Below are 13,578 nucleotides of genomic sequence, written 5' to 3' on the forward strand. Positions count from 1 at the left end.
GCGCCAGCCGAGGCCTCGCCCGCGCGGGTCCGGCGCCTGCGCGGGGGCCCGGCGCGAGCGGCGGCGGCGGCGGCCATGGAGGGCGGCCCGAGCGCGCGCATCCGTGAGGGCGACTGCGCCGTGCTCAAGCGGGACGAGGTCTTCAAGGCGGTGTCGGTGCTGCGCCGCAGGTGAGCGCCGCGCCGGCGGCTCCCGGTGCCGCTCGGTGCCGCGTTTTGCGCCTTCCGCCTTCCGCCCCCGCCACCCTCGGTGCGGCTGTGGCGGGCCCCGCCAGAGGGAACGGGGTCCCGGTGCCGATCGCTGTCCCGGTCCTGCCGCACCAGGCAGGAATAGCGGCCCCACGAGACTCGTCTGACAGGCGGCGGGAAAGGTTTTAATCTTGTCTCGGTCCCTGCGGGAAAAAACCCCTTAAGCCCGGAAGATCTGCTGGCCGCATTGCTGATAGGACTTTGGAGAAGATTCCGGAGGTTTGGCGGTGCCGGTGTCAGAGCGGTGCCGGTGGGAGCGGAGCTGAGCAGGGTGCCCGCTGGGCCCGCGGTGTCCGTGAGGTGCTGATGAGGATCGGGAATTGCCCCGAGCGTGTTCATCGGTGTGCCGGGGATGCCGGCGCTCCGCTCGGGCTGCTGCTGCTCTGGTGCCAGCAAAGCGCTCCCGTTTCGTTCTGCCGGGCCAGCTGGCACAGCAGGAGAGCGCCTGCAGCCCGGCAGGGAGTGCTGAAATCGCTGGGCACAGCCTGGGCTCTCGCCTGGCAGTTCTGTAGGACAGTCAGTCAGTATTGGGTAACGTGGCCAGGTTATTCTGTAGGATGGAGATTGAAAGGTGCTGTGCTTGAACGGCACTGGTTTGAAAATGATGTTGTTCAGTATTAGTGCTGAGTATAATTTGCGTAATTACGGCTCATATTGGCAAGTTTTGACTTGAATGTGAGTGTGGCATAGCTCTGTTCCATTTGCCAAGATTGGTATTTCCCGGGATAGCAAGGCAGCATTTGTTGGTCAGCCTGAAAGTTAAAGGCTTTGTGGATCCTGTTTTTAGTGAAGGAAGATAAAATGCACACCTGCCTTGGTGCAATTAAAATGAAAGGGATGGTAAATTAAATTTGTTTTAATGAAACATTTCCAGGATTACTGTCTGTTTTCTTCATAGTCTTTTGGCAAATGTTATTTCAGAGGAAATTTACAAAATATAGGACCATGCTCATCTTTTTGCTACTACTCTCCATGACCCAGCTTGGATTTAATATATTTCTGACTTTCTAAAAAATTATGCTGACAGGTGCCATAGCTTTATTTTATCTGTCATTTGAAAATTCTTTTGAACTGGGAAAAAAAAAGTTCTTCCTATATGGTCTATTTAAGTTCTTTGTTCTTTTCCTGACTAGTTCCAGTTTAACGTGGGTTTTGTGGTTAATTTCACTCTTTGTGCTTGTCCTGCTTTTCTTCAGGGATATAGATGAAAATGTTATATAAAAAGCTATAGTTTAGGCTCAAGTATAGAGGGTTTCAGATACAATAAAAATAATGCTTTAAGTATTACTCACTGTTCTGTTATTTCAGAAAAATAATTTTTGAGAAGCAGTGGTTCTACCTGGATAATGCCATCGGACATATCTATGGAACTACCTTTGAAGTAACCAGTGGTGGAAACCTCCAGCCAAAGCAAGAGGTGGAAGAGACAACCACAGGTATCCCAGAGGATTGACAGAAAAACAATTTCAAATTAATTTGTTTCTTTGATGATACCAAAGAAATTGGGAAAGCTTTCTATTAATCATTTGTTAGCTACATGCTGCTTATATTCTTTCTGTTATAGAAGTGCATGGTTTTGTCTTGATCAGTGGTTTCACTAGTCCTGTAACAAATAATCTTTTTAATGTGGGAGAAAATTTGAACCTCAGTCTGGGTGATTTTATTTACATTCAGTTTTACCTCACATATTACATTTCCTTGCTTAGGCTGTACTTTGCAAGGCCATGAGAAATGTGTGTTTAACCACGAGAAAACTGCTTTCTGTGACACTAAAATCGTGTGTTTCTCCCACTTATTTGGAGGTAGATTTTACAAATCTGTATCCTTTTCCTTTAGAAACAAAGGAAGCAGGGACAGATAATCGTAACATAGTTGACGATGGGAAGTCTCAAAAACTGACTCATGATGACATAAAGGCTTTGAAGGACAAGGGTATTAAAGGACAGGTAAAAAATAAGGTTTTGGTGTCATTTCTGTGCTACCTTGATGGTTATATTTTAGTTTCTGAAAAAGGATATTCTTTTTATCTGTGCATAGATTTCAGTGCTTTTTCTTTGTTCAACTGGTCAAGTCTTTCTTTTTTTTTTTTTTTTTTGGTTTTACAAAAATGCTAAAGCTGTTTTCAGAGAAAACTTTATGTAAGGTTGGCAACTTTGTCAGAGGAGAGTAAAGAATAAATTTTTGTGGCATCAGAAGTCATAACAGATGAAGTACAGCTCACATAATCACCATTTAGTTTTGTTTGTGGATAAGGTTCGAAATACTATTTCTGTATTACAGAGGTATTAAAATTGTGCAATAATTAAACTGTCAAAGGTGTAGGAAAAGATTATGGCCAAGCAATGACGTTTTATCAAATGACACTGTGTAACAAATGTACCAGCATTGTGCCTGCGGGCAGTGCCTGCTACACAGGGATGATGCTGGTGCTTTATCTGTACCTGGGAAACTCAGAGTGTTCCCAAGAGATCAGTTCTGTTCTGTTAGAAAAGGAGTTGGTATTTAAGCCTGCACCTTTCATGAAGTAAGGGATCTTTAAGCCATTTAAAATTGTTACTGAGACATTGCAGCCAGTTGTGTTGTGCAGATGCTGTCAGGCACAATCCTCTCTGCTCTTTGGTTTACCCTTTCTAAGAAAATCAGGAAATTGCTCATGCTTACCTCAAGTTCAGTTCCTGGTTGCATCTTGCTCTCTGGAGCAGTTTTTCTGCTTTTTCCTGCTGGGTCCAAGGAGTTTGGAATGGTTCCTGTGTTTCCATGGTTGTGCTGCTGGTTGTGTTATCTCTTGGAGAAGAATGTGCTGATCAGGCTGACAGCTTTGATGGTTTTTGTTTTCACTGTCCATGGCAGAAGATCCCCCTGATGCCTTTCCTCTGTGTCCTCAGCAAGCCTGTGCCATGCATCTCCTGTGCTTTTATTAACTCTGCTTTCTGGACTGTAACTAATATTAATTTTGAGCTACATTAGCAGCAATAGATATTATTCCTCCCTTTGTGTCTGTTAAAATCTGAATTCCTGTTTGTGAATGACGTGTCTTGGTGATGCAGGACACTTCCCTGTTTCCTCACTGTAAATTTTACTGCAACAAAAAAAAAAACCAAAAACAACAACAACAACAAAAAACAACAACAAAAAACCAAACAAACAAACAAAAAAAACCAAACCAAAACAAAAAAACCAAAAAAAAACCCCTACAAAACAACCCAGGCACTGAATTTATTTTTTTCCTAGCATAAAGCAAAAAAGAAAGAGATCCTGTTTCAAATCATTAATCACATATGTTAAGCGTTTGAAGGAATAATGGCCTGAAAAGCACAATAGGAAGTGAGGAATACTTGCACCACTCTGTTATTTGAGCAGGTTTTTGAAGCACAAGGGGAGCTGTGGTGTCCAAATTTAAAATACTCCATTTTTTTCATTTGTCCCCTCCATGTTTAATAGAAGCCATAATTTTTAGCAGTTAAACTACTTGGATCACAGAACCTAAAATAGCAGCATTTTTGTTCTTGTGTTGCTGGCATGGAGATAAACCCCAGGCAAGGAGGGTCCTGTTGGATTGGTTTGGTTTTACTGGAGGTCCTAATGATCCCTCCCAGCTGGAATCTGAAAGCATGAGAAAGAGTTGGGTTGGCAAAGGGGGGAGATTAGAACAGGGAGACCAAGAAACTAAAACTGAAATTCTGGGAAGACCTGGGAGCTAGAAAAGGAAAAAAATCAGGAGGAGTATTGCAGGAAGTAATAAATGCTAAGGACTTGGACATTGTGCAGGGAGTTGGTACAGTAGGGTGGCAAAATTTGTGAGACTGAAAAAATTATTGGAGTGAGGGAGATGTCTGGTGATTAACCAGAGCAGAGGGGAGGAACTACATGGAACAGGGAAAAAAGGTACCCTCAGAGATGCTGGAATCAGAGACCCAAAGAGGGAGTTGGATTAAATGAAATGTTACTGACAATATTCCAGGATAAACATTTTCATTTCTATGATTTTTATGCAAAACTATGTGATGAAATTCCTACACATAGTCAGTGTAATGCCTCACTGGTCCTGTTGGTTAACAGAGAGTGACTTTGCATTAGTGTCAGGAGAAGTTCATGGTATACATGCCTCTACTGGAAGAAAATATTTTCACTGCTTGTTTAAAAAAATACTGTCTATGAAATGAATGAGAAATAAATGCTAGCTGTAACAAAAATGAATTGTCTCTTCCAAGGAAATAGTTCAACAGTTAATAGAGAACAGTACAACATTCAGAGACAAAACAGAATTTGCTCAAGATAAATACATAAAGAAGAAGAAAAAAAAGTAAGTGAATTTTAAAATGTGAAAAATACTTGGTAATTCCCTAAATTGTTGAGATTAAAATAAGACCATGACTATGTTTTTTTACAGATATGAGGCAGTTATTACAATTGTGAAACCATCCACTCGCATCCTTTCAACTATGTATTATGCAAGGGAACCTGGAAAAATTAAGTGAGTTTTCATTTGGTTTCTTTTTTTCAAATGACAACAGCAAGATACTTGAATACTTTTTAAATACCTGATACTTTTTAAATACCTGCACTATACCAAAGTTTACAATACTCACCTTTCTTTTCTTTCCCTTGAACGTGAGGATTATGGTTTAATGAAAGATAATGTGACACTGACAATTAATTAATATGGCAGCAAACAGGAGAGCTCTTCTGCATGCAGCACCAGAATTCACCATTTCCCTGTTAACAGCACCTTGCTAATTGCCCACACACACAGAAGCTCTTTGATTTTCTAAGGTACCTCTTACCTGCTTTGGGTCTGGCTCAGTAACAAGATAACCAGCCACTTACCAGAGGCAAGAATTGTGGTCTTTGACCTGTCAGGGATTCAGAATCCTCAAATCTCCAGAGTTTAACAGCCTGTGGGTAACATTGGGGTTGGAGTCAGACGGGGCCATGATGCCAGGGATCTGGCTCTGTTTGATTTTCACCCACCTCACCTAAGAGATACATCGTTACAGACAGTAACAGTGGACTGATACATTTTTTAATGAAGGAAGAGTACATCTAAGATGCTGGGATTTAAAATCTTCAACTACTTGTTATTTAAGTCTTCTCAAACCTTCTTCCTTCTCCTTCCAACATCTCTGCCCTTGGCTGCTTTTTACTATTGAAGATTAGTTGTAATTTCTGTAGCTTTCTCTGAGTCTCTTCAGTGCATGTGCTGGGTTTTGATCCTGGGTTACAGGTGATGCTGGCTCCTGCAAAACAGGTGAAAACCACAAGGGATTCATTACTCGATCAGGAAATGCATCCATACCACTTGTTCTTTACAAAGCTGACATACCAGAGAAAAAAATCAAACAAAAGGTTGAAAAACTACTTTCTCTGACTGGCACAGCACAAGATGTCCACTTTGCTATGGGCACCTCCTGCATATCCTGCTTTTGCTTTTCCTGGCTGATTTCTTGTTGGCTCCAGCTCTAGTTCTTCATTTTCAGATGTGTAATTATAATTTTCTGTGTGGTGACTCTGAAGGTCACTGATGCTTTTCCCAAATCTACCTGCAATCCAACTGGTTTTGGCAGGTTCTTGGGCCAGTAGGCAGTGTCTGTAAGCAAATTGATGTTTGTTCAATGCCTCTTGTCTTCCAGCCACCTGAGATACGACACCCTGGCTCAGATGCTGACTTTGGGAAACATCCACGCTGGCAACAAGATGATTGTCATGGAAACGTGTGCAGGCCTGGTGCTGGGGGCTGTGATGGAGAGAATGGGGGGTGAGCTACCCCAGGGGGGTGGAAATACACACCTGTGGGACACTGCAGCAGAGAGCAGCACTCCAAAATGCTTCCTCAGCTTTGGAAATCTGCTCTTACCACCTCCAAGATTCAAGGAAAAACTTGTTTTTCCACTGGGGAAAGTTTTTACATCAGTTCAATATTTTTTTCAGTACTTAAAAAAAACATAAAAAATGAGAATTAGATTTGGTATAATTGTTTATATGATTAATTTTATTAAATTTATAGCCTTGTATGTAGATCTGGTTTACTTCCTCTCTTAGCATTATGACATTGGGATCAGAAAAAGCTGTGAAGAGCTTGTATGGAGATCCTTCCCAGACACCTGGAAGTCCAGGAAAGGGAATAGCAGAAAACAGGAATAGTGCCACTGGAATTCTGACAGCACTGGAAATGTTGCAGTTTCTCTTGTTCCCTGCACCAGATTTAGTGTGTGTTTTGAAAGTATGTGTCACTTCCTTCAGCTTATTCTAGGAGACCTTTGGCTCCTGATTTTTCTGTGGAACTCAGTTATCAGTTTCATTATTCTAAGACACCAGGTAGAGGTGACAATTATATTCCAGAAGCCTGGAAAGGCAGGAGGTGATGTGATGTGCACACAGATGTGCTGTCTGCTGTCTGGGAAGCACACAGACAGTGCTACTGCAGGTTGCTTTTTGGCCATAGGGCTACTTCCTGAAGTAAATAAGATACAATTTCAGTTAGCTATTAAGTGTGTTTAACATCTCACAGCTCTTCCTTTAGGGCCTGGATATTGAAGAAATTCTTTGCCAAATAAGGCTCTTTAATTTAACTTTTGGGTTTTATCCAAGCAACTCCATAAATAAGTAACAAACTTTACAATTTTGCCTTTTAATTATTTATTAAATTAGCTTTTTCTAGCAATTTGTCACTGCTTATATGAGCTAACAGCTCATATATTAGAAGAAAGAAGATAATGTTAGCTTCTGAGCTAATCCTAAGTACATGTTTAATACACAAATATTCCATGAGTTACCTTCTTCTGTGTTTCAGTAACTGTTGTCCTTACAATAAAGGTTTGAGGCATATTTCCACAGCTTGTTAAATTTGATGGTTTGATTAAGAGAAGCAGTTTACTTCCTTTTTTTAAAATGGACCCTTCATTTAAGCATTTCAGAAATAATTCTAGATTTTTAAGAATTCTAGCTTTCCAATGTGTTTTGATTCTTTCCCTCCCACAGGCTATGGATCCATCATTCAGATGTACCCAGGAGGGGGACCTGTTAGAGCTGCCACCAGTTGTTTTGGATTTCCCAAACCTTTTTTTGACAATCTTCATGAATTTCCTCTCAGCAAAGTGCAGAGTCTCCTGTCTGGGACATTCAGTATAGAGACTCTGCCTGCAGACCCTGAGGAGAATGCACTGGTGGAAGAGGAAAGCAATGGATTGAGTGAGGAGAAACAGAGTTCCCTGCAGGAAACAGAGGAGGAACCTGCTACTGAAGCACCTATGGAGATCAGTCCAACAGAGGAGCAAGACACAGTGGACATTAGTGCTGAAGATGCAGAGTTTAAAGAGAACAAAGAAAAAGAAAATAAAGAAAATGTAAGAATATTTACTGTGGCTGTTCAGGTTTCACAACATCTGTGGACATAAAATTCTGCTGTCTGATTCAGGCCTGCTGAAATGCAGCTTAGTCAGGTGTTTAGGTGGAGCTCTGGAAGTTGTCTTTTGTCTTACATTAAAATTCAAAAACTGAAAATGCAGGTAATAATTATTTGATAAATAATTACCAGTTAAAGTGCCAACTGTTTGTTTTGTTGTTCAAAGGTTCGGGAAAAGCAAATAAAACAGTGGGAGAGAAGGAAAAAGCTGAAAGAAGCTGCAGCTTTGCTGAGAGAGAAGAATGCTGATGGGTGAGTCTGCTTAGAGCTGTCACAGTTTGGGAATGGTGTTCCCAATTTAGTGCTCTGAAACATCCCAGACCATGGGGGCCATGGGATGGAGCAGAGAACTGGGGGCACAAAAGGCACTGGTGGAGATTTTTTTCTTTCATTTAAATGGCTTGAAATGATCTAAAAGTCATCTAAATATGAGCAAATATTAAAAATGAAAAAAATCTATCCAAAGAAAACGAGAACCCAGGTAGAATCTCATTCAAAATGGCTCCCATAAAATAACAGGATTCTAATTAGCAAAGTAGAACCTGAGGTTTTAATTTCATTGAAGTGAAACTAAATTTGTTGTTCTGGGTTTTTTTTTGTTAGATGTTTTTAGAAACTAATTTCCTTTTTACAAAGGAAAAAAAAAAAAACCAAAACTTTATTTTACCTGTTTTACCCAGGATCAGTTACTCCTGAGGAACAATTTAGCACAAAGATTTTATATCATAAATTTAAAACAAACACAATCAAAGTATTCCTAGAAATTGAGCTCCAGAATAGTGTAAGAGCATTTGGTGGGTGTGACTTTTTCACTGTGCTCTTAGCAAATGCTGGAGTGATTCAAGTTAACCAGGTAACATTAATTCAGTTAATTTAATAACATATTAATTTGTTTTCTTCCAAAGAATATTGGTTCACTGGAAATGAAGCTGTTCTGCTTGAATAAATTTTACTGCACATTTACTGGTTATTTTCAAATGCTTGTGTATAATTTTTGGGTTTTACTACTATGAAATATTTTAACTCATGTTCATTCATATACCTCATGTAGCACATTTAAGTGGTAGAATTTAAAAACATGCAGAACCAGGTAATTCTGTGTTCTCTGAAGAGCTGAAGGAGGTTTGTAAAAAGCTCTGCACGTCTGTCTGGCAGTGCCTGTGACCATGGAGCTGCCTGAATAGTGGCAGTGTCACTGCTGTTTGCTGCACCATCTCTGTAATTAATGTCTGTGCATGATCTGGCAAAGGCAAAATTAATGTTTGACTTCACTTGTCATTTCCTTCCCTGTAAAATAGCACATTCAGTTGTTGATTCAGTTCAAGGAGGCCTGTTTAGTATTTGTCTCTTTATTTGTTTTCAATCACTTTTATCCTCTTATCCTCCTTTTGTCCTCTGTAATGCTAGAAAGCTGTAACAAATGACATTCCTGAAGGGATGAGTGATTCCTGGCTTTAGGAAGGCTCCAGCAGGATGGGGGTAAACAGAATTTATGGTGCCTGAGAGCACTGTCCCCGAGGGCTGATCCCCTTTCTTCAGTCATCTGCCTTTTATAGGCACTGCTCCTTGAGATCAGGAACCACAGAAAACTTGGCATGGAATAAGGAAATGCTTCAACTTAAGGACTAGGAACAGACAGGGAAAATAAGGGTTCGGGGACTTTTTGCAGGAGAGAAGCAGGAAAAGGATAGGGGAAAAGGTGCTTAACACTGGAGGTGGGGAAAAGACTGGCACTTACTGGCAGAGTAAAGAAAAGCTGTTCATGAGGCAAAGGTGGGTACCAACTTTGGGTACCTGAGTTTAACAGTATTTATTAGTGAATGTAGAAAATACCCTTCCAGATAAATTTCTACCTTCTGTGCTGTGGTGTGGTAAAACATTGTTTGTCCGGGATCTGTTGGTTCAATTCCTTTGGTGAGAGTTGAGGTCTGATGTTAGGCCACTGAGGGGAAAAAGGAAGATGTTCATTGGGTGTTTGGTATTCTTTTAAAGAAGACTCTAGAGATAGACTATTCCATTTTCCTGACACTATGGAAGCAGAAATTTGTTCATAGGCACACCAAATGTTTGGAGTTAGACCATGTCCCTCCCTCTGCCCCTTCCTGTTCCCCCCTCACCCACTGCATCCCTTGTGCCTGGCCAGGCTCCCTGCTGGCAGCAATCTGTGCTGCCATATGAAAGAGCAGGATTTGCTTTTCCCCGTCTCCCAGCCCTCACTTCCCTTCCTGGAGTCTGGCAGAGCCCCTGGCAGTGCCAGTGCAGCATTCCAAGGCACAGGATGAGGCTTTCCTTTATGGCCTACTTGGGTCATGATGGAGCACAATTCCTTTGAGGTTTGCGTTAGAAATAAATGGTCTGCAAGGCCATGGCTGGCAAATAACCAAAGTGGGAACAATTGAAAAAGAATTATCTCACCTCCTTATCTCTGCTATATCTACAAAATTGAACATGAATTTTTATCTCCCTTTTGCCAGGCAAGTTTAACTCCAGTGCTGCACATTCCCCTGGAGAACAAATATTAATTGATGGGGCATCTCAGTAGCCTCTGTACACTGTGAAGGAATTTAATTGGCCCCTTCTTTCTGCACAAGCACAACTTAATAGCTAATTAACTAATTATCAACCATTTCTTGCAGTGTAGTTCAGCAGTGTCTTTTTTGGATTAAAACTGGAGATAGTGGCAGAGGATCTCAACCATCTGTAGATCTAAGTTATTGTGTGATGTTAAAATGAGGATAGAGAACAAGAAGGCTTTAGGTTGTCAAGGACATAGTTTCTTTTTAAAAGGTTTTTAGTCATGCCTTTTAAGGATTTGTTCTCTCTAAATATTCTTTTTAATGAAGATTACTCAGTCTAAAGAGTCATGACTGAGGTTACATTCTAAGCAACATTTGGCAGTCACAAAACTTAAATTGTATTTGCAAAATGGTCTTGGAGCAGAGCAAGCAACATGAAATTTCTTAGACTGTAAGAATTATTGTGGAGCTCGACACAGCTGAAGTGAGTGCTCCTGCAATGCTTTTAATATTCTGCACTTTGGGGAGCAATGCTTCAGCCTTTTAATTACAGTAGGAAGTAATGATTTGTTTTTACATTTGGGGACTTGTCAGAGCAATGAAAACATGCTGATGAGACACTTCTAAGCTGTAATTGATTGCTGTGCTAAGTAGGAGGAAATTCCACTAGGTGAGCAGGTTTCAGAAGCAGAAAACTAATGTGCATGAAACTTTTTTTGCAGCTTAATTGTAGCCAGCAAGTTTCATCCCACACCCTTGTTACTTTCTTTATTGGAATTCGTTGCTCCTTCGAGGCCTTTTGTTGTCTACTGCCAATATAAAGAGGTAAATCAGGATGTTACTTCAGCTGTTACAGTTCAAGCTTGGTGCCATTCTGCTGTGTAACCTCCTCTTTGGTTTTTCTAAGCCATTATTGGAATGTTACACCAAGCTGAGAGAAAGAGGTGGAGTCATCAACCTGAAACTGTCTGAAACCTGGCTAAGGAACTACCAGGTAAGGATGGCAGCAGGGGGCTGCCAAAACCATGGGAATTCTGGGGAGCAAAACATTTCCTGAAAATAGGGGGGAGGTTGGACTGACTGAAACAATGTCTAAGCTCAGGCATTTGCTCTGCCCTGGAGTACTGGGTGTTCTGAAGAGCTTTAATGCTTCACTGTCACCAGTTCCAACGGAAAGACTTTACTTGCTTGCATTTTATTAAACATTTGCTGAAATATTTGTAGCAGAGTGACAGGGTTAATAATTCCTAGATGTCCACACAAGGTGGGCCTGGCTGGGGGTCCTGTGTGCAGGTGCAACAGTGAGAACAGCACTGCAGTGTCCTGGACACAGGTAAAACCTCTGGGACCTGCAGTGGCAGTCAGGGCAAGGAGGAGGCACAGTCCTTACACAGAGGTGTGATGTGGCTGCAGAAAGGTGACAGGGACAGAACTGGAAATCACAGAATCCCTTCAGGCTAGTTTGTGCAGCATCTGTGCTTTCTTGCAGAGTACCTCACTTCTGAGCACATCGTGGCATTTCATGGGTCTCAAACCTTGGCTTTATAATATATATTTAGATTTATTTATATAGATATTTATTTTATATATATCTTTTTTGCTGGCAATGCCATGAAGAAGTAACCAGTGAGGCAGCAGCTGTATTATTATGGATTTCTATAACTGCATTCTCCTCTGCAACTACTTTAAAGATAAATACACTTCCCAAATGGCTGTTTGTTGTTGTGGCTGGGAAAAAAATTACATCCTATCCTGTAAGCTGAAATTACTCAACATGATGTACACACAGAGAGTGGATTTTTACAGGTGCTGGTTGTGGGGTGTGTTCTGGGTGTGTTTTGTTGTTGTTGTTTGTTTTAAAGGTTTTGCCAGATCGCAGCCATCCCAAGCTGACCATGAGTGGAGGTGGAGGGTACCTCCTGTCTGGCATCACTGTAGTCTTGGAGAAGGGCAAGTCTGATTCCAGTAACTCAGAAGCACTAGAGATGGAAGAGCCATCATCTAAAAGATGCAAACTTCAAGACCTTCCTTGTTAACATTTGGAGAATGACTCATGGCTTAGATCTCAGGAGTTTGGTGAAATAACAAGTCCTTCCTGTGCTGTTGGCAGCACAGGGCTGTGCCTGTCATGCATCTGTCAGAGAAAGCAGCAGAACTGCAGGAGAGGGAGGACTCACCTGCTCCTTAGCAGTTCACATCATCTGAATGTCAAGGAAAACCCTTGGGAGCAAACATCCCACTGAACTCATAGGAACTTCAAGAGGGAGAGAAGATCAAGAGCAGACAAAGCCTCAGTGCAGACGTTCTGTTTGTTACCAAATCTGAATACGAGGTAGTTTTTTAGAAGGCTGAGTTGGAATCAACACATCCAGCTTAGCTTTCCATTCTCCCAGAAAGGCAGCAAAGGATTCCCTCAGGATTCCGCGTGGTGATCTGCTCCCACGTGGGACACAGAACTCAGCTCTGTTCTGTGATTTAAGAAAGTAGAATGAACAGCAAAAATAATACACTTTTTTTTGTCCAAAGGAACAATAAAAAGAGAAATCTAATGGTAGAGATGACCCCATGCTCACAGCATGACTCCACATTTTTCTGAAATTAATACAGAGGAGAAAGTGCATGTTCTTAAATTAAAATACTAAATATTTAAATAATGTCACTATTAATATTGTCCGTCACTTTCCAAGACATTTTCTGAGAGTTGCTGTATCTTTTTAAGATATGACTATTTTGGAAACTGCTGTATGTATATTTATTTATTCTACTGTTAGATCTTTCAGATGTTGGGCTTTTTTTTTATTAATTTTTTTAACTTTGCATTTGCCATTTCAATTAAACTACAGGGTGTTTTTCCCTAAAGAGATTTATCTTTTTTCTTACTTTTCCCTCTTTTTGGAAATAAAGAGGTCCAGCATAGGCTTTAGGAGGACAATACTCTGCTGGCTGCACCCCCTTACACCCCAGTGGGAGCTTGTAGGGCCAGGAGGGCTTGGCCTCTATTCTGGAACTCCCTCATCAGTGTCTGGACAGAACCTGGAGCTTTGGGATCTAGTTCTGAGACTCAATAAAGCTGTAAAATTCAGTATACTGAGGAGAGTAATGCTCTTTTAGGGCAGCCTTAGCTGGAAACAGGGGTTGTATTTCATGGAAAAAAGCAGTTTAGGGCTCCCCTTGGGAGAACAGGTACACTACATCTTCAGGTTTTATCTTCCTCTGCTTTTTGTAAACTTCCCAGTGTTGTTTTTCTACTTTTGTGGAAGTTTCTCTTCGCTCTTTTCTTCTCCTTAAGTGAGCAACCCATAAAAGGAGAGGATGTAGATTTCACCATCTCTTCATTCTAAATGGCTGCTTATCCTAGATACCGTGACAATAAAAAACAATAAAATGGGCAAAACATATTTGCATAATAGAT

The 13,578-nt window shown here is 41.2% G+C and overlaps 1 protein-coding gene across 3 annotated transcripts; it reads left to right on the top strand.

The window, feature by feature from the left end:
- Positions 1-53: 53 nt before the first annotated feature.
- Positions 54-13,248, top strand: TRMT6 (tRNA methyltransferase 6 non-catalytic subunit). Of its 3 annotated transcripts, XM_066546375.1 has the most exons (11): positions 54-170; positions 1,557-1,684; positions 2,085-2,194; positions 4,460-4,551; positions 4,639-4,722; positions 5,879-6,003; positions 7,227-7,591; positions 7,817-7,902; positions 10,889-10,991; positions 11,074-11,160; positions 12,029-13,248. In XM_066546375.1, the coding sequence occupies exons 1-11, from the start codon at positions 76-78 to the stop codon at positions 12,200-12,202; spliced, it is 1,449 nt and encodes a 482-aa protein (XP_066402472.1). In that variant the 5' UTR covers positions 54-75; the 3' UTR covers positions 12,203-13,248. The 3 variants fall into 3 exon arrangements, with proteins under 3 accessions (XP_066402472.1, XP_066402473.1, XP_066402474.1); XM_066546376.1 differs by lacking the exons at positions 54-170; positions 2,085-2,194 and having other exon boundaries at positions 1,572-1,684; XM_066546377.1 differs by lacking the exons at positions 54-170; positions 2,085-2,194; positions 4,460-4,551 and having other exon boundaries at positions 1,576-1,684.
- Positions 13,249-13,578: the final 330 nt, after the last annotated feature.

The sequence above is a fragment of the Molothrus aeneus genome, chromosome 3, assembly GCF_037042795.1.
Source record: "Molothrus aeneus isolate 106 chromosome 3, BPBGC_Maene_1.0, whole genome shotgun sequence".
Lineage (NCBI taxonomy): Eukaryota > Metazoa > Chordata > Aves > Passeriformes > Icteridae > Molothrus > Molothrus aeneus.